Source organism: Bufo bufo, chromosome 7 (assembly GCF_905171765.1).
Source record: "Bufo bufo chromosome 7, aBufBuf1.1, whole genome shotgun sequence".
NCBI lineage: Eukaryota > Metazoa > Chordata > Amphibia > Anura > Bufonidae > Bufo > Bufo bufo.
In genome coordinates, this window is record NC_053395.1 from 165,347,047 (window position 1) to 165,369,264 (window position 22,218).

The window sequence follows — 22,218 nt, forward strand, 5'->3', positions numbered from 1 at the left end:
ACAAAAAATAAAAACTTCCATGAACTCACTATGCCCATCACGAAATACCTTGGGGTGTCTTCTTTCCAAAATGGGGTCACTTGTGGGGTAGTTATACTGCCCTGGCATTTTAGGGGCCCGAATGCGTGAGAAGTGGTTTGAAATCAAAATCTGTAATAAATGGCCGGTGAAATCCGAAAGGTGCTCTTTGGAATGTTGGCCCCTTTGCCCACCTAGGCTGCAAAAAAGTGTCACACATCTGGTATCACCGTACTCAGGAGAAGTTGGGCAATGTGTTTTGGGGTGTCTTTTTACATATACCCATGCTGGGTGAGAGAAATATCTTGGCAAAAGTCAACTTTTCTCATTTTTTATACAAAGTTGGCATTTGACCGAAATATTTATCTCACCCAGCATGGGTATATGTAAAATGACACCCCAAAACACATTGTCCAACTTCTCCTGAGTACGGCAATACCAGATGTGTGACACTTTTTTGCAGCCTAGGTGGGCAAAGGGGCCCACATTCCAAAGAGCACCTTTCGGATTTCACCGGCCATTTTTTACAGATTTTGATTTCAAACTACTACTCACGCATTCGGGCCCCTAAAATGCCAGGGTAGTATAACTACCCCACAAGTAACCCCATTTTGGAAAGAAGACACCCCCGGGTATTTCGTGATGGGCATAGTGAGTTCATGAAACCATTTTTTTTTTTTTACCCAAACATTTTTTTTTATCAAAGACATGTAGAACAATAAATTTAGAGAAAAATTTATATATGGATGTGAAAAGTGAAAAATGTCATTTTTTTGCAAAAAAATCGTTAAATTTCGATTAATAACAAAAAAAGTAAAAATGGCAGCAGCAATGAAATACCACCAAATGAAAGCTCTATTCGTGAGAAGAAAAGGAGGTAAAATTCATTTGGGTGGTAAGTTGCATGACCGAGCAATAAACTGTGAAATTAGTGTAGTGCAGAAGTGTAAAAAGTGGCCTGGTCATTAAGCGTGTTTAAGCTATGGGGGCTGAGGTGGTTAAAGGTACTATGCTTGTGTCTACAGTGTTGGACTTAATGCTATCGTCTATGTTAATGTGGACATTATAGTATCATCTATGGCATATGTCTATAAGCTGTGTTTACTTTTCTGTGTTTTTGGCTTATTTTTGCTTTTTCAGCGCTGTTTAATTGTTTTTTTTTGTAAGATAAGAGTTTTCTTTATTTTCATGACTATGAAAATTGTAGATTCACACTGAAGGCATCAAAAACTATGAATTAACACATGTGGAATTATATTCATAACAAACAAGTGTGAAACAACTGAAAATATGTCATATTCTAGGATCTTCAAAGTAGCCACCTTTTGCTTTGATTACTGCTTTGCACACTCTTGGCATTCTCTTGATGAGCTTCAAGAGGTAGTCCCCTGAAATGGTTTTCACTTCACAGGTGTGCCCTGTCAGGTTTAATAAGTGGGATTTCTTGCCTTATAAATGGGGTTGGGACCATCAGTTGCGTTGAGGAGAAGTCAGGTGGATACACAGCTGATAGTCCTACTGAATAGACTGTTAGAATTTGTATTATGGCAAGAAAAAAGCAGCTAAGTAAAGAAAAATGAGTGGCCATCATTACTTTAAGAAATAAAGGTCAGTCAGTCAGCCGAAAAATTGGGAAAACTTTGAAAGTAAGGGCTATTTGACCATGAAGGAGAGTGATGGGTGCTGTGCCAGATGACCTGGCCTCCACAGTCACCGGACCTGAACCCAATCGAGATGGTTTGGGGTGAGCTGGACCGCAGAGTGAAGGCAAAAGGGCCAACAAGTGCTAAGCATCTCTGGGAACTCCTTCAAGACTGTTGGAAGACCATTTCAGGGGACTACCTCTTGAAGCTCATCAAGAGAATGCCAAGAGTGTGCAAAGCAGTAATCAAAGCAAAAGGTGGCTACTTTGAAGAACCTAGAATATGACATATTTTCAGTTGTTTCACACTTGTTTGTTATGTATATAATTCCACATGTGTTAATTCATAGTTTTGATGCCTTCATAGTCATGAAATCTATTTAAAAAAAAAAAAAAAAAGTATCCAGGCACCAAATATACAACCACACACATATACTATAACTTCATTCTTTATTGTTTAAAAAAAAAATATATATATATATATACAGTACAGACCAAAAGTTTGGACACACCTTCTCATTCAAAGAGTTTTCTTTATTTTCATGACTATGAAAATTGTAGATTCACACTGAAGGCATCAAAACTATGAATTAACACATGTGGAATTATATTCATAACAAACAAGTGTGAAACAACTGAAAATATGTCATATTCTAGGATCTTCAAAGTAGCCACCTTTTGCTTTGATTACTGCTTTGCACACTCTTGGCATTCTCTTGATGAGCTTCAAGAGGTAGTCCCCTGAAATGGTTTTCACTTCACAGGTGTGCCCTGTCAGGTTTAATAAGTGGGATTTCTTGCCTTATAAATGGGGTTGGGACCATCAGTTGCGTTGAGGAGAAGTCAGGTGGATACACAGCTGATAGTCCTACTGAATAGACTGTTAGAATTTGTATTATGGCAAGAAAAAAGCAGCTAAGTAAAGAAAAACGAGTGGCCATCATTACTTTAAGAAATAAAGGTCAGTCAGTCAGTCAGCCGAAAAATTGGGAAAATTTTGAAAGTAAGGGCTATTTGACCATGAAGGAGAGTGATGGGTGCTGTGCCAAATGACCTGGCCTCCACAGTCACCGGACCTGAACCCAATCGAGATGGTTTGGGGTGAGCTGGACCGCAGAGTGAAGGCAAAAGGGCCAACAAGTGCTAAGCATCTCTGGGAACTCCTTCAAGACTGTTGGAAGACCATTTCAGGGGACTACCTCTTGAAGCTCATCAAGAGAATGCCAAGAGTGTGCAAAGCAGTAATCAAAGCAAAAGGTGGCTACTTTGAAGAACCTAGAATATGACATATTTTCAGTTGTTTCACACTTGTTTGTTATGTATATAATTCCACATGTGTTAATTCATAGTTTTGATGCCTTCATAGTCATGAAAATAAAGAAAACTCTTTGAATGACAAGGTGTGTCCAAACTTTTGGTCTGTACTATATACACATATATATATATATATATATATATATATATATATACACACTGCTCAAAAAAATAAAGAAAACACTTAAACAACACTATGTAACTCCAAGTCAATCACACTTCTGTGAAATCAAACTGTCCCCTTAGGAAGCAACACTGAGTGACAATCAATTTCACATGCTGTTATGCAAATGGGATAGACAACAGGTGGAAATTATAGGCAATTAGCAAGACACCCCCAATAAAAGAGTGGTTCTGCAGGTGGTGACCACAGACCACTTCTCAGTTCCTATGCTTCCTGGCTGATGTTTTGGTCACTTTTGAATGCTGGCGGTGCTTTCACTCTAGTGGTAGCATGAGACGGAGTCTACAACCCACACAAGTGGCTCAGGTAGTGCAGCTTATCCAGGATGGCACATCAATGCGAGCTGTGGCAAGAAAGTTTGCTGTGTCTATCAGTGTAGTGTCCAGTGCACGGAGGCGCTACCAGGAGACAGGCCAGTACATCAGGAGACGTGGAGGAGGCCGTAGGAGGGCAACAACCCAGCAGCAGGACCGCTACCTCCGCCTTTGTGCAAAGAGGAACAGGAGGAGCACTGCCAGAGCCCTACAAAATGACCTCCAGCAGGCCACAAATGTGCATGTGTCTGCTCAAACGGTCAGAAACAGACTCCATGACGGTAATATGAGGGCCTGACGTCCACCGGTGGGGGTTGTGCTTACAGCCCAACACCGTGCAGGACGTTTGGCATTTGCCAGAGAACACCAAGATTGGCAAATTCGCCACTGGCGCCCTGTGCTCTTCACAGATGAAAGCAGGTTCAGACTGAGCACATGTGACAGACGTGACAATGTCTTGAGACGCCGTGGAGAACGTTCTGCTGCCTTCAACATCCTCCAGCATGACCGGTTTGGCATTAAGTCAGTAATGGTGTGGGGTGGCATTTCTTTGGCGGGCCGCACAGCCCTCCATGTGCTCGCCAGAGGTAGCCTGACTGCCATTAGGTACCGAGATGAGAGCCTCAGACCCCTTGTGAGACCATATGCTGGTGCGGTTGGCCCTGGGTTCCTCCTAATGCAAGACAATGCTAGACCTCATGTGGCTGGAGTGTGTCAGCAGTTCCTGCAAGACGAAGGCATTGATGCTATGGACTGGCCCGCCCGTTCCCCAGATCTGAATCCAATTGAGCACATCTGGGATATCATGTCTCGCTCTATCCACCAACGTCACGTTGCACCACAGACTGTCCAGGAGTTGGCAGATGCTATAGTCCAGGTCTGGGAGGAGATCCCTCAGGAGATCGTCTGCCACCTCATCAGGAGCATGCACAGGCGTTGTAGGGAGGTCATACAGGCACGTAGAGGCCACACACACTACTGAGCCTCATTTTGACTTGTTTTAAGGACATTACATCAAAGTTGGATCAGCCTGTAGTGTGTTTTTCCACTTTAATTTTGAGTGTGACTCCAAATCCAGACCTCCATGGGTTGAAAAATTTGATTTCCATTTTTTTTATTTTTGTGTGATTTTGTTGTCAGCACATTCAACTATGTAACTGAACTGAACAAAGTATTTCAGAAGAATATTTAATTAATTCAGATCTAGGATGTGTTATTGTTGTGTTCCCTTTATTTTTTTGAGCAGTGTACATAATTGTGGACAGATTACATTTAATGGCAGTGACTACAGGACAATACTGTGACAAAAAAGGTTCCCCCCTCACACCACTCCCACTGGTGACCGTACAATGTTTAAAGGTCACCCCACTAAACTTTTCTTTTTTTTTTTTGTGTACTTATAATCCCTATCCTGCGATATTGCTATACCTTATGTTATTAATCATTTTCGTTCAGTAGATTTTGCAAAAAACTTACTTTTATGATATGCTAATTACCTTTCTACCAGCAAGTAGGAAATCTACTTGCTGGTAGCAGCCGCAGAAAACCACCCCCTCCTGTTGATTGACAGGGCCAGCCGGGATCTCCTCCTCCGGCCAGCCCTGTCAGCATTTCAAAAATCGCGTGCCTGTGTTGATTCGGCGCAGGCGCTCTGAGATAAGGAGGCTCGCCTCCTCAGCACTCTCTCAGTGCGCCTGCGCCGATGACGTCTTCTCTTTCGGTGACGTCATCGGTGCAGGCGCACTGAGGGAGTGCTGAGGAGCCGCACTGTCAGTATAGCAATGACCGTAAAATACATTGTACTCCATGACTCAGTGAAATAAACTGCAAAAATATAAAATCTCCTCCGCATACAGTATTTGCTATTGCCGTGTCTGCAAATATTTTACCCTGTGCGATGAAAAACTGTTATATACCTAAAATGATACCAATGAAAAGCAGCAAAATGTATAACAAAAACTCAGAGGCATTATTGCAGTTTTTTTTCCCATCCCAGTTCCAGAATGAGTTAATAAACGTTAATCGGTAAGTCATGTGTACACCTCCAAAAGGACACCATTAAAAACAACTTGTCCTGAAAAAAAAGAAGCCCTCATATTGCTAAATCGATGGAAAAATAAAAAAGTTATGGCTCTTAGAATGCAGTGATAAAAATTTTTAAAATAAAATCACTTGGCCATTAAGGGTTAGTGATCTGTAAACAGGCAATACTTTAGAAATGTGCCTGAGTGTTCTCAAGTGCATATACTATGTATGTAAATGGACAACCTCCCCCCTCCTGCGGGAAATTAGATGATTACTATATGTATCATTTACAGCTGGCAGTATAGTAAACATAATAGGGGAGATTTACCCACACAAAATGACAAACAAAATGGTGTGCCTACTTTGCATAGTTTATTAATGGTTTTGTCCAAGTTCAGTTGCCAGCAGTAACCAATGTGACAAAATAACAAAAGGAAGTTCTCAACGCTTTTTCTTCCCTGCCACCTCCAGCGTGTAGGATTAGAGCGCATTGTTGAAGTCATCTTCCTGGCTGCATGGGAAATCACCACGTTAGTAATCACTCATCTCAACAGAATGCTACACATGAGTGCTGAGGCCACTGACTGGCTGCAGTGGTGAGTATGGGACTTCACCTCTGCACTGAGGTAAACAATTGCCAACAGAGAGGATTGGAACATGGTGCAGGAAGCTGTAGGGGTGAAAATGGTAATCATCGCTTCTTTTGATTTAACACATTTATTGTTGCTGGCAAAAAATGTATTGAACTTGGACAACCCAGTTTGTTTGATGCAGCGTGGCTTACCTGGGCAGGGGTGTGGCCTGCCAGAAAGTAGAGTGGATTGGACCATGCCAATGTGCACCAAAAATGTGCCAAATTTGTTCTGCAAAATTCAGTTATGGAGTAAGCTAATAGGTGGTATAGGTGAGTCATTCATCAGCTCACATAAATGGGAAAAACTAGTGGATTTTCAGGTCATCAAGTCTAAGATTACACTGTCTCAAAATTACACAAGAATCGTAAAACTACCCAAATGTCTTTATAAAGAACATCAGCTTTACTTTACTATGTTCTTCTCTATAGACAAATGAGCAGCCTCTTGAAATGCTGGTGGATGTTGGCTGTGGGACTGGACGCTACACTTTACCTCTAGCTCCTCACTTCAAGAAGGTCCTGGGAATAGACATGAGTGAATCCCAAATAAATGTGGCTAAACAAAATACGTTGGCAAACAATGTGTCATACATGTGAGTACTGCGCTGGAATTACTAGTTCTGCTAATATAATGAGAGGATTAGATGGCCTCAGGTTATTCTGGGAATCTCTCTTCTGTCTATAGGGTGGCTTCAGCAGAGAAGATACCTGTGAAGAATGATTCTGTGGACCTGGTGCATGCCGGACTTGCTGCACATTGGTTCACAATAGATAAGTTTCTGAATGAGTCAGTTTGAGTACTGAAGACAAATGGATGCCTGGCTTTACAAGCTTTTTATCCGACCCCTGAGATTGAATACAAGGATTTGTCACATGATCTGAACGCAGCAATGTAACATGCTGATGAAGATTAGTGACAATGCAGATACAATGTATACATTTTTATTGTGTATAGTAGAATTCTGCTGTGTTGCATTTGCATACGAACTGAGGTTTTTTGGGCCCACCAGAGAAATTGATTCTGAAGGACCAATCTCTATCTATACAGAACCAGGGCCGTCTTTAATATTGATTGGACCCTGGGCAAGGATTTCCTTGGGCCCCCTTCCCACACCCTAGCATGCAATCACGCCCTCCACCACAACATATTATATGTGCACATTGAGCAGCAGTAGTGTATGGTTGCTAATCACTGCAGTATTATTTATTTAGGGACTGTAAGGCCTCATGCACACAACTGTGCCGTTTTTTGCGGTCCGCAAAAAACATAAGCCGCACGTGTGCCTTCCACAATTTGCGTAACGGAACGGGCATCCCATTGTAGACATGCCTATTCTTGTCCGCAAAACGGACAAGAATAGGACATGTTCTATTTTTTTGGGCGGGGCCAGGGAACGGAGCAACGGATGCGGACCCAAACAACGGCGGTGTGCATGAGGCCTAAGCACATGCAGTCTCAGGAGTGGTCCACACCACACCCCTGCCTTGCAGCCTCACAGGACCAGTATCTGCACACGTATGTATGGCATAATTGGGATGCACATCACACATGACATGACACAGGTCTTTACCAGACACATTATTATTGCCACATGTGTCACATGCCACTACCGACTGTACAGCCGTTCAGAGTTCAGACAGTTCAGAGTTCCACTTCCTTCAGAAAAGCGAGCTGTGCACTCCAGCGACTTACAGATAGAGGCAGTGGCGTTGCTATGGCTGGTGTCACCCTTTGCTCAGGGGGGCCCTCATGGTGTGGACTTGTCATTTTTTTCTAAGGAATATAGTTTAACCGTTTATGTTCAAAAGAGAAAAAAAGAGGTCACTAAGTCAGCTCCAATCAGATATCTGCATAGACCCAGAGTCTTGGTCTATGTGCAGATATCTGATTGGAGCTGACTTCTTATTTTCTCTTTTGCACATAAATGGTTAAACTATATTCCTTAGTGAAAATGACCAGTCCAGTCCACACCATGAGGGGCCCCCAGGCCCCCCCTGAGCAAAGATTAGTAAATGTGGCAGGTGGTGGCCCCAGGCCACAGTTCAGCAGACAGAGAGAACCCAACCCCTTTGTCTCCCAACTCTATAATAATCCCCCACTAATGGGGTTATTTAAATTACTGGTGGATTATTATAGAGATGGGAGACAAAGGAGTTGGGTTCTCTCTGTCTGCTGAACTGTGGCCTGGGGCCGGCCGGCCACATTTACTAATCTTTTCTCAGGGGGGGCCCTCATGGTGTGGACTTGTCATTTTTTCTAAGGAATATAGTTTAACCGTTTATGTGCAAAAGAGAAAAAAAGAGGTCACTAAGTCAGCTCCAATCAGATATCTGCACATAGACCAAGACTCTTGGTCTATGTGCAGATATCTGATTGGAGCTGACTTCTTATTTTCTCTTTTGCACATAAATGGTTAAACTATTCCTTAGTGAAAATGACCAGTCCAGTCCACACCATGATGGCCCCCCTGGCCACAGTTCAGCAGCAGAGTCAGACAGAGAGAAGAACCCAACCCCTGCCCTTGTCACCTGGGGCTCTCTATAATAATCCCCCACAAATTTATGAATGGTCGGATCTGGTGACCTGACCGGTTTCTTCTAATATAAAATAAAGTCAATCAGTGGCGTAACTAGAACTGCCTGGGCCCCACACCAAATTATTGAATGGGCCCCAGTCCTGCAGCTAGTCAAAATCACTCACTCAGACCAGGCCCTGCTGCTGTCACGACTGCTATCCCAGCAGCAGTCGTGTCGCACCAGACGGAGGGGAAGGGGGACCCTTATCTACGGATGGGAATAGAATGGCCACCCCTGACTAACCCTAAGCTGGCACCTGTCTGCCCTGATACCCTAGACGGGGTGTGAACCCGTGCGGCGAGCTGGAAGCCTAAACCCTCAGTCACCCTTACAAGCCTAGAGTGGGGAAAGGCCGATGGGAGCACTAGTCACCATCACTCATGTCTAGGAGAACAGCAGGGGAAGACAGCAACAAACAAACTATAGCAGAGATAGACTTATCCAGTCACGAGCAGAGAAGGCGATCCCAATCACGACAGTCCACACCGGACAAGAGGCTCCACAGCAACACCATCAAACGATCTCCTTCAATGGTCAGAATAGAACTGGAAGTAAGGACTATATCTGGCAATGACTGCAAGTGAAACTGAAACTAATATAGTAGCTGGGAGTGGCAGACAGGACTCACCTGAGAAGGATGCCTACAAACTCCCAGTTAGGACAAAAAGGTTCACAAGGCAAAACCCAGATGACATACCCTGAACCACGAGCAAACTCACAAGCTATCGCGAGTAGCAAGTCGCTGCGACCTTCTCATCCCAGACCTGTCTGGATCAGTCACAGTCGTGACAGTACCCCCCTTTCTAAGAGGGGCCCCTGGACCCTCAAGACCAGGCCTCTCCGGATGGGAGCTATGAAAAGCCCGAATGAGTATGTCCGCTTTTATCTCTGATGCTGGAACCCACATTCTCTCTTCGGAACCATAACCTTTCCAGTGCACCAGGTACTGAAGAGAGCGGCGAACATATCGTGAATCAACAATCTTTTCTACCTGAAACTCAAGACTGCCATCAACAACCACCGGTGGAGGCGGTAATGGCAATGGTTCAGGAGGTTCTACATATCTCTTAAGCAGAGATCTTTAGAAGACATTATGGATCCTTAGAGTCTGAGGTAGCTCCAGACGAAAAGCCACCGGGTTAATGATCTTAATTACCCTATAAGGACCAATAAATCTCGGACATAATTTCCACGAGGGAACCTTCAACTTGATATTTCTGGTAGACAACCACACCAAGTCATTCACCCCAAGGTCCGGACCTTCAGAGCGCTTCCTATCAGCCGCACGTTTGTATCTACCACCAATTCTCTTCAAACTTTCTTGCACACTCTGCCACACTGAAGAAAGTGAAGACGCAAATCGTTCCTCCTCGGGAATCCCAGACGGCCCCCCCTCACTAAACATACAAAACTGAGAATGGAAACCATACGCACCAAAAAATGGTGACTTATCGGTGGATTCTTGACGACGATTATTAATGGCAAACTCGGCTAACGGTAAATAAGATGACCATTCCTCCTGATTTTCGGAAACAAAGCATCTCAAATATGTCTCTAGGTTTTAATTGGTACGTTCAGTCTGACCGTTGGACTGTGGATGGAAAGATGAAGAAAACGACAGATGAACCCCTAATTGAGAACAAAAAGCTTTCCAAAATTTAAAAACGAATTGGGTACCACGATCCGAAACAATATCGGAAGGGACCCCGTGAAGCTTCACGATGTGGTCAATAAAAACCTGAGCCAGTGTGTTAGCATTAGGCAATGCGGCAAGAGCAATAAAGTGCACCATTTTACTGAATCTGTCAACAACTACAAGAATAACAGTCTTCCCCGCTGATACTGGTAGATCCGTAATGAAATCCATTGACAGGTGCGTCCAAGGCCTGTTGGGGATGGCCAGAGGTAAAAGACGCCCTGCCGGACGAGTATGATCTACCTTAGAACGAGCACAGGTAGCACATGCAGACACAAAATTCAACACCTCCTGGCGCCATTTAGGCCACCAGAACCGACGAGACACTAACTCAGAGGTTGCCCTACTACCTGGGTGTCCTGCCAGTGTGGAGTTATGGTGTTCTTTTAGTATCTCCAGTCGTAAATTTTCTGGCACAAACAGTTTACCCGAGGGGCAGGAGGCCGGGGCGTCCCCCTGAGCTTCCAACACCCTCCCCTCCAAACCTGAGTGTAATGCAGAGACCACCACCCCCTTTTGCAAAGTGGGCTCTGGTACCTCAACATCACCCCCTCCAGGAAAACTTCGAGACAATGTATCCGCCTTAGTATTTTTTGCCCCCGGGCGATAGGTTATTACAAAATTAAACCTAGTAAAAAATAACGACCACCGAGCCTGTCTAGGGGTGAGACGTTTAGCAGACTCCAGATATAATAAGTTTTTGTGATCAGTAATCACCGTGACGGGATGAACCGCCCCCTCCAAAAAATGACGCCACTCCTCAAAAGCCAACTTAATAGCCAAAAGTTCCCTGTTGCCAATATCATAGTTCCTTTCTGCAGTAGACAATTTCTTCGAAAATAAAGCACACGAACGCCATTCACCAGGGGACGGGCCCTGAGATAGTACCGCTCCCACCCCCACCTCTGATGCGTCAACCTCTACAATAAAAGGAAGCGAAACATCTGGCTGTACGAGAATAGGGGCCGAGGTGAATCTCTCCTTCAGAGATGCAAAGGCAGTTTTGGCTGCATGTGACCATTTGGAAAAATCGGATCCCTTACGGGTCATGTCCGTCAGTGGTTTGACCACCAAGGAATAGTTCTTTATAAACTTTCTATAAAAATTGGCAAACCCCAGGAAGCGTTGCAATGCCTTCAGGTTCTCAGGCAGATCCCAGTCTATAATCGCCCGGACTTTCTCTGGATCCATGCGGAAACCTGAATCTGACAACACATACCCCAGAAATGGCAGTTCTTTTACGGCGAACACACATTTTTCTAACTTAGCAAACAATTTGTTGGCACTTAATATCTGCAGCACTTGTCTCACATGGATCTTATGTGTATCCAGATCCGGGGAATAGACCAGGATGTCATCAAGATATATCACAACAAATCTCCCGATAAGGTGACTAAAAATATCGTTGACAAAATGTTGGAATACCGCAGGCGCATTAGTAAGACCAAATGGCATGACCAGATTTTCATAATGCCCTTCCGGAGTATTAAAAGCCGTCTTCCACTCATCCCCCTCTTTGATGCGAACCAGGTTATAGGCTCCTCTGAGATCCATTTTGGAGAACCATTTAGCACCAGCAACCTGATTAAAGAGGTCGGGAATGAGAGGAAGAGGATAGGGATCTCGGATAGTTATCCGGTTTAATTCCCGGAAATCCAGGCAAGGACGTAGGCCCCCATCTTTCTTTTTAACGAAAAAGAACCCTGCAGCCACAGGTGAAGAAGAGGGTCTGATGTGTCCCTTAGCCAAACTCTCCAAAATATAATCTTTCATAGCCTTCCTCTCCGGGCCGGAAAGATTGTATAACCGGGTTTTAGGTAGTTTTGCCCCAGGTAATAGATTAATCGGGCAATCATATGGACGATGAGGTGGTAACCCCTGACAACCCTTCTCAGAGAACACATCCATAAAATCTGACAGAAAGGCAGGTAAAGATGTTACAGAGAATGTAGAGCACCTACTACTCAAGCAGTTGTCCTTACAATGTTCACTCCACTCCACAATCTCCCCGGCCTGCCAATCCACCACTGGATTGTGAGTCACCAGCCAGGGAAGCCCCAATACCATAGGAGCCGGAAGACCGTCCAGGACATAACAAGAGATATGCTCTTTATGGAGGTCCCCTACCTGCAGATGGATATTATGGATGATCTGAGTTAACTCTCTCTGAGTAAGAGGGGAGGAGTCGATGGCAAAAACAGGAATAGTTCTGCATACCGCTTCCGGAGTAAAACCCAGAGCCTGAGCAAACCGTGAATCCACCAAGTTGACCCCCGCCCCACTGTCCAAAAAGACGGAACAGATCTCAGTTTTATTGCCCGCCTCAACGGTAGCGGACAACAAAAACTGAGACATGCGTATGGAGGAAACGAATATGCCCAGACTGTTCTCTTCCGCACAATCTGGGGACTCTAGTTTTTCAGGCGGCTCCTTTGTTTGTGGTCTCTTGGGTTCTGAGGGACAAACCTTTACAAAATGACCCCTCCCCCCACAACGAAAACAAACCTCTGACCTACGGCGGAAATTAGGAGGATTCACCCGTCTAGTGGCGCCCCCTATTTGCATTGGTTCGACTGGACCATAACAGACCGATCCCTGCCCTATAGAGGCCTCTGTAAAATTTAATAGTCTCTCCCTGAATCGTCTGTCGATTCTTATGGACAGAGACATAGCAGCCTCAAGAGACCCAGGGACCTCGTATACCGCCAGCGCATCTTTTAATTTTTCAGACAACCCCTGGCAGAACTGACTCCTAAGGGCCGAGTCGTTCCATAACGTATCAGTAGCCCACCTACGGAATTCGGAACAATATAGTTCAGCAGACCGGTTCTCTTGCCGAAGTCTACGTAGCTTAGACTCAGCCAGTGAGACCCTGTCCGGGTCATCATATACGAGACCCAGGGCTTCAAAAAACTCCTCCACTGATCGTAAAGCCGGAGAGTCTGATGGTAGGGAGAAAGCCCAAGCCTGCGGATCTCCTTGCAGGAGAGAAAATACAATGCCCACCCGTTGTTCCTCACCGCCGGAGGATCTAGGGCATAACCTGAAGAACAATTTGCAAGCTTCTCTGAAGGTTACAAATTGGTCTCTCCCTCCTGAGAACCTATCAGGTAAAGCCACTTTTGGCTCAGGAGTACCTTGGTTTCCCGTAGCAACGGTGGAACCCAAGGATTGCTGCTGCAGCACTGTTGCTTTTAATCCTGCCACTTCAAGGGATATCCCCTGTAATTGTTTCGCCAAAACCGAAACCGGATCCATAGTGGAACAGACAAAATACAAAGCAAAACAGCAAGCAGGAAAAAAAAAAAAAAAAAGAAATGTCCCTTTTTATTTTATTTTAAAAGGCCAGATATACTGTCACGACTGCTATCCCAGCAGCAGTCGTGTCGCACCAGACGGAGGGGAAGGGGGACCCTTATCTACGGATGGGAATAGAATGGCCACCCCTGACTAACCCTAAGCTGGCACCTGTCTGCCCTGATACCCTAGATGGGGTGTGAACCCGTGCGGCGAGCTGGAAGCCTAAACCCTCAGTCACCCTAACAAGCCTAGAGTGGGGAAAGGCCGATGGGAGCACTAGTCACCATCACTCATGTCTAGGAGAACAGCAGGGGAAGACAGCATCAAACAAACTATAGCAGAGATAGACTTATCCAGTCACGAGCAGAGAAGGCGATCCCAATCACGACAGTCCACGCCGGACAAGAGGCTCCACAGCAACACCATCAAACGATCTCCTTCAATGGTCAGAATAGAACTGGAAGTAAGGACTATATCTGGCAATGACTGCAAGTGAAACTGAAACTAATATAGTAGCTGGGAGTGGCAGACAGGACTCACCTGAGAAGGATGCCTACAAACTCCCAGTTAGGACAAAAAGGTTCACAAGGCAAAACCCAGATGACATACCCTGAACCACGAGCAAACTCACAAGCTATCGCGAGTAGCAAGTCGCTGCGACCTTCTCCTCCCAGACCTGTCTGGATCAGTCACAGTCGTGACAGCTGCGACTTCGTCCGTTTCCCACACATATACTGCATATCATGTCACTGTATATAATACTATTGTGGGGGCCCTTTTACAATTTAGTCCTCATCTCAGGTAGGCCCCTTTTGAGTTCAGGCCCCGCAGTAGCTGCGTCCCCTGCTTCCACTATAGGTACGCTCCTGCCTTTCACAATATTACAGCTATACACACTATACAATGCCAATAAATATAATTAGGGAGAGTTTACATTTCCGTTTCATTTTCCGTTCTTCTGATGTGTCAGAAGAACGGGAAAAAAATAAAAAACTGGATGTATCTTGTAATAAAAAATAAAAAAAAGGATCCTGTAAACAAATGGATCCTGTTGCATCCATTATGCACATTTGGCATCCGTTTGAGCCATTTCTGAGATCTGTTCTATCAGACGGAAAAAAGTACTGCGTACAGGAGTTTTCTTTCTGTCAAAAAAACGGATCTCAGGTAGAAATGGCTCAAACGGATGCCAAATGTGCATAACGGATGCAACAGGATCCATTTGTTTACAGGATCCTTTTTTCTGTTCTTCTGACGGATCAGAAGAACCGAAAACGAAATGGAGATGTGAACTCTTGCTTACTTGAATACACAGAAAAAAAATAGCATAACCAATTTCAAGCAAGTACAGGAATAGCATCCACTGGGCAGTGAATTTCCCCTATGCATCCTCAGTATGGGGCTGAATTTATAAATATACACAGACATTCATTATATAGTTTTAGTTTCTCATTTCACATATGCATTTTATGCATTGAAATTTCCACCAAATGTCTCCACTGGTGAGATAAGTAGGTTCTGTTACATATATATACAGTATAATAGATAAATAGGAGATAGATAGATAGATAATCACATACATACACTTGCCTTTTATGCAGGCTAGATGAATTTGTCAGGCTGTGGAGGATCCAGAAGAGTTTCTACCCCCCCCCCCCCGAGCACATGGCTGGGTGTCTCCTCCTCAGAGAGCAGTGCAGCCCCCCCTCACTCTGTCCCGACTAGACACTGATAGCAGAGCAACGAGCACTACTGCCCTGCCGTAATATGACAGTAAGTGAAGAGGAGCAAACTGGGGAGGGGGGGGTTCTTAAGGAAGCTCCAGGGAGATTTTTTTAAGGTAGCAGCATAAGCTGCTGCTGACAAGAGCTGCTGTTATCTTCAGTGCGGCCCTCCACTATACGCTGCCTGAAGTTTACATCATAGTACATGCAACCCTGCCCTGCTGACACCCCTGCTACTGCTCCCGGGCCCCTTCTAAGCTCGGGGCCCCGAAGCAGCTGCTTCCCTGATAGTTACGCCCCTGAAGTCAATATATATATGCCTATGCGCAGTGTGCCACTGCTTTTTGCTTACCTCCTCCTCAGTCCTGTCCTCCCCTCCTGGCGCGGCAGTGGCAGGTCGACTCTGGCTGGCTGCCTGACTGTACTATTATTAGGTAGGTCAGGTCAGCAGGTCAGTGACTTGAGACTGGTCTGGTTCTTGTCTGGTAAGTGGTCACGTCACGTGAGGCTGTGACTCACTCACCACCGCCACCCAATCCGTTTAGCCTCCGGACCGGAGGCGGGGACTTAGTCCCTGCTGATGCCTGCTCCGCTGTGGCGCTTCACCAGGCTGCGGTGACTCACACAAGACAAACCCCCTTTTACCACGTGAGTGACGGGGGCGGGGGGCCGAAGTGCTTCGCCTTCGCTGTAAGTTCAAGTTGTCTAGTCTGTGAAGAGTAGACTGTCTGTGCTGCGCTGCTGCATATTAGATACATAGAGTCAGAGTCAGAGTCGCGAGTTGGGCCAGGGCCCCCATGAGCAACTGGGCCCGGGGCAGCTGCCCCTTTTGCCCTGCGGCAAAGACGGCCCTGTACAGAACAGGTGCACATCCATGTTTAACTGCAATCTGTTATTATAGATTGTACATTTCTTTCTTTATTATTATTAAAGTGTCATTTATTCCATGGCGCTGTACATATGAAAAGGGGTGCACATACAGTGGATATAAAAAGTCTACACACCCCTGTTAAAATGTCAGGTTTCTGTGCTGTAAAAAAATGAGACTAAGAGAAATCATTTCAGAACTTTTTCCACCTTTAATGTGACCTATAAACTGTACAACTCAATTGAAAAACAAACTGAAATATTTTAGGTGGAGGGAAGAAAACAAAAAATACTAAAATAATGTGGTTGCATAAGTGTGCACACCCTCTTATAACTGGGGATGTTGCTGTGTTCAGAATTAAGCAATCACATTCAAAATCATGTTAAATAGTCAGCATACATCTGCCATTATTTAAAGTGCCTCTGATTAACCCCAAATAAAGTTCAGTTGCTCTAGTTGGTCTTTCCTGAAATTTTCTTAGTCGCATCCCACAGCAAAAGCCATGGTCCACAGAGAGCTTCCAAAGCATCAGAGGGATCTCATTGTTAAAAGGTATCAGTCAGGAGAAGGGTACAAAAGAATTTCCAAGGGATTAGATATACCATGAAACACAGTGACATCATCGAGTGGAGAAAATATGGCAAAACAGACATTACCAAGAACTGGACGTCCCTCCAAAATTGATGAAAAGACGAGAAGAAAACTGGTCTGGGAGGCTACCAAGAGGCCTACAGCAACATTAAAGGAGCTGCAGGAATATCTGGCAAGTACTGGCTGTGTGGTACATGTGACAACAATCTCCCGTATTCTTCATATGTCTGGGCTATGGGGTAGAGTGGCAAGACGAAAGCCTTTTCTTACGAAGAAAAACATCTAAGCCAGGCTACATTTTGCAAAAATACATCGGAAGTCTCCCAAAAGCATGTGGGAAAAGGTGTTATGGTCCGATGAAACCAAGGTTGAACTTTTTGGGCATAATTCCAAAAGATAAAAACAACACTGCACATCACCAAAAGAACACCCTACCCACAGTGAAGCATGGTGGTGGCAGCATCATGCTTTGGGGCTGTTTTTCTACAGCTGGAACTGGGGCCTTAGTTAAGCTAGAGGGAATTATGAACAGTTCCAAATACCAGTCAATATTGGCACAAAACCTTCAGACTTCTGCTAGAAAGCTGAACATGAAGAGGAACTTCATCTTTCAGCATGACAATGACCCAAAGCATACATCCAAATAAACAAAGGAATGGCTTCACCAGAAGAAGATTAAAGTTTTGGAATGGCCCAGCCAGAGCCCAGACCTGAATCTGTATGAAAATCTATGGGGTGATCTGAAGAGGGCTGTGCACAGGAGATGCCCAGATTTGGGGTGTTTTTGCAAAGAAGAGTGGGCAAATCTTGCCAAGTCAAAATGTGCCATGCTGATAGACTCATACCCAAAAAGACTGAGTGCTGTAATAAAATCAAAAGGTGTTTCAAAAAAGTATTAGTTTAAGGGTGTGCACACTTATGCAACCATATTATTTTATTTTTCTTTCCTCTACCTAAAAGATTGCAGTTTGTTTTTCAATTGAGTGGTACAGTTTATAGGTCACATTAAAGGTGGAAAAAGTTCTGAAATGATTTATCTTTGTCTGATGTTTTTTACATCACAGAAACCTGACATTTTAACAGGGGTATGTAGACTTTTTATATCCACTGTACATACAGGGGTGCACCTAGCCTTTCTGCTGCCTGAGGCGAAAACTGAAACGGTGCCCCCTGTAGGACAATTTCTTAACCTAACCCCTTTGCCACAATGAAAGCGCTCATTGCCCATGGCCCTTCTGCTGCCCCCCTCTTGCCCCTTCCTGATGCTGCCTGAGGCGATTGCCTCACCTGGCCTCATTGGTGGTGCACCCCTTCATACATAATACAGACAATAGCACTAGACATGAAAAGACGAGTTACAAACTGGTACCGAAGGAGATAGGGCCCTGCCCGCGAGGCTTACAATCTTTATCAATAAGGTCTAACAGGTAATTTGTGGATCAACGCATAATAACCAGACAGAAGTAGCATGAATGGCTCCAAAGAGAAGTAGCATGAATGGCTCCAAAGTCTGTTACAATGAGATTTTCTTGTATTGTAGTTTTGGAGACCTGTTATATTATTGTATTATGTTATATTATTTTTGTTTTTTTGGCAGGTGTGGGATACATTGTTCCCGTATTTTAATAAAAACACAGGGGACATGTTTAATCAGTACCAAAATATATATGAGGCTATTCCACTAAAAGACAAGGAATTGTAAGTTTTAACATATTTAAAAGGGTATTCCGGTTGTTTGAAGTTGTCCTCTATCCACAGGATAGGGAATAACTATTAGATCAGTTCAGGTCTTACCACTGGGACCCAAACCGATCACGAGAATGGGGACCCCGTACCCCTTGCAGCCCTCCTGAAATGAAGGAAGCGGACGCTCGCACATGCATATGGCCACTCCATTAATTTCTATGGGAGTTCCAGAGATATCCGAGTGCAGCGCTAGAAATGAATGGAGCGGCTGCACGTATACGCGACTGGCCACTCTGTTCTCTTAATCTGGTAGGACCCCTACCAATCTAATAGTTAACACAATCAAACAAACGTCAAACAATCCGAATACCCATTTAATGTCTTTTTCTCCACTTGTGCACATAAGATTTCTGAATCCTGCCCCTTACTCTTGGAAATATCTTTCGAGCTTCCACAATGCATTGTTCTCTAGTTATTGAAAACCTGAATTCTGAAAGAAAATAATCATGAATGGTGAAAAAAATCATGTAATATAAAATAATTATTAGCAAGCAAAGTAAAAGTAATTTTATGAAACTGGTGTAAAGTGGAACTGGCTTAGTTGCCCATAGAAACCAATCCGGTTCCTCCTTTCATTTTCTAAAGGAGCTATCAAAAATGAAAGGTGGAATCCGATTGGTTGCTATGGGCAACTAAGCCCGTCTTATGGGGTGAAAAATTCCGGTATATATGTGGCAACAATTAATCTAGAGTGCTATAGCGACCTATGAAGGTGGATACATTTAAACAGCCAACAAAGTGTGTTATAAGTATAATATCCGTCCAGATTACTGTTAACAGAGTGAGAAACCAACGGTACTATAAACCACACGCCCAGATCAAAGAAACTTTAACAAGCTGCTATTTTGTATTTTTTTTTTTATCTTCATGAATTTTTATGCGAGAGCTCCGCATTTAAAAGGGAACGGATACAAAATGAACTTTTATTTATAGATGTTTTTATATGTATGTATAGTTTATGTATTTCATTTTATGATATGTAATGGCTAAATTACATGCAAATTACTGTGAGCCAGCCAATTTTCATTTTTTATTTGGGCGTATACTTACACTGAGGGGTGGACAGTGGGCTGGGCTCCAGGCTAGCTGGTGAGCGTCCCCCTAATTGTTAAATTGTGTCATTAATTAAAAAGTTCTATTTTTTTTACCCGTTCGCTCGCACGTGCAGCAGCATCATGGCCAGCAGGTCTCTGCTGTTTCAAACAGCAGAGACCTGCCGCTAATTACCGTGACTGGCAATAATGCCGATCGCAGTAATCAAAGGCTTTAGATGCCGTGATCAAGCTCGCGCTTCCAGGCTTCCTACCGATATTCCCTGGGGCCAATGGGGACGTTGGTAGTTGCTTTGAATGCTGTGAGTCTCATGACGAGACCCGCAGTATTCATGCTGTAATTCTTATTTTGGCCAACAGATGGCAGGCCAACATAAGAAATGAGCAATTGGCAGTATTAAACTCATTTAAAAAAATACATGATGATTCAAAATAAAAAAATTTAAAAAAATTGATTTTTTTGGGCTCATATATGAGCTTCAAAATAATTACAAAAATTAAAAAAATATATAAAATAAAAAAATATATAAGTTTAAATCCACTTCCGTATAATAAAAAAGTAAATGCATAATTAACAAAAAATATAAACATCATGGGTATCACAGCGACCGAAAACACTTGTACTAATTAAATATAAGGGTCAGAAACAGAAAAAAGGGTCAAAATGGCCAATTTGCTATTTTTCCTTTGCTTCTCTTACCCCCAAAAATGTAGTAAACTGTGATGAAAAAGTCAAATACTCCAAAATGGTATAAATAAAAAGTACAGATTGTCCCCTATACAGCTCAGTAGACAAAACTATAAAAAAAATTATTGGGGTCAGAATATGTGATGTAAAAAAAAATATATGTTTTTTTTTCAAAGATTAAATGTATTTTTACACTATTCAGACATAAAAAAAAACGATACATATGGGGTATCGCTGTAATCATACTGATCACCCAGAGAATGAAGGGTATGGGTCCGTTTTGATGCAAACTAAAACGCTGTGGGAACAAAACCCATAAAACGGTGGAGGAATTGCGTTTTTTTCCAATTCCATCCCATTTGGAATTTTTTTTACTGCTTCCAACTACATTGTATGCCACAGGCATTAGAAAGTACAATTTTTCCAACAAAAAATTTAAGATTACTTACCTGTAATCACTTTTCCATGAGCCCATGACAGCACCCTTGAGAGACCGCCTCCATCCAGGACAGGAAACAGGAACCTTTGTGGAGAGCACTTAAGGAGGGATACTCCCCTATACCACCAGTTAATTGTGAGAACTTGTCCTAAAACACATCTAATATAACTTTTATATATATATATATATATATATATATAAATCAAGGAATGTGGGCAGCACCACTGTCTGAAAGGTACAGACGGATTGCCAGCGGCTGAGTCGGCGATCCACCTCCAAATAATATAAAATAAATGAAATCCGCAGCACATCCAGGTAGTGAACAAGTGAAAGAAGCTTTAATCACCAAGCATGCGACGTTTCAATCCTCTCAATGGGATTTTTCTCAAGCAGTGACATAGTGGGCAGTGCATAGTACATATTTAAACACATTGACATAATCAAACAATCAATGAGTAAAATACAATCATTTACAGTAATGTGTTAAAAAAATCATGACAACGGCAGTGTTATCATTACAAAATAGCATTTCATGAAATTACATACAGTGTTACAGTGCAGGCAATACCCGTATCAAATCCAACATACAGTGTACAGGCAAAATACTTTAATAACAATCATAATTAATTCAGGTGTATGTCATTATAATAACCAAAATGTGCAGGTGTACCTCAGTAGAATGATGAGTTAGATCACAGGAGTGTGCGATGGAATCAGAACACATGGGTCACGGCATCTCAGACATACCAATGCGCATGTCTCAAGGACCTTCCTGGGGATTCCGATCACATGATCACCCATTCTGTTCATTCGATGTAGTGTGCATGTCGCAGGACCTGTGAGCATGTGATCACTCCTCCGGTCATGTGTTCAAGTCAATCATCCGGTCATGTGCTTCAATGTGTCACATGATCGGAATAGACGAACTTGAAGATTCAAGTGTTCAGTGGTTTTCAGAACACATAGGAAAGCATGATTAAACAGATCTATTTCCAAAAATCATTATAAGGGACATATATATAGCACCTAAAGTAAGTTATGAATACCCAAAGTATACAGAAATATGTAGTCTTAAAAAACATCATATGATTATGTAGGCAGGCATAAAAAGTAGCAAAGTACATATGGCAGTGTGGGAACCTGGTACAGGATCGTCGCCGCCCCAGGCGCATCAAATCACATGGACAGTGTCATTCATGAGTCACCCATCAATCAGGGAGAAAAAATAACTGTACACAGCTGGAAGTACCATTGTTGTGTACAGGAAAGCTATATGTACTAAGCGGGAGTACCGCCGCTTTCCTTGCTATATAAGGACTTAGTTTATTAGTTGTTAAATAGCCCCCTAGTCTAGACGAGGACTTCAGTGTATGCGACTTGTGTGGTTATCACAAAGTCCCAACCTG

The 22,218-nt window shown here is 43.5% G+C and overlaps 1 protein-coding gene across 1 annotated transcript in view; it reads left to right on the forward strand.

The window, feature by feature from the left end:
* LOC121008805 (putative methyltransferase DDB_G0268948) overlaps positions 1–6,928 on the forward strand; it is a 415,162-nt gene extending 408,234 nt beyond the window's left edge. Inside the window, exons 3-4 of the mRNA XM_040441500.1 lie at positions 6,561–6,724; positions 6,817–6,928. Coding sequence (XP_040297434.1) covers positions 6,561–6,724; positions 6,817–6,928 — 276 coding nt within the window. The remainder of the gene's footprint in view (positions 1–6,560; positions 6,725–6,816) is intronic.
* Positions 6,929–22,218: the final 15,290 nt, after the last annotated feature.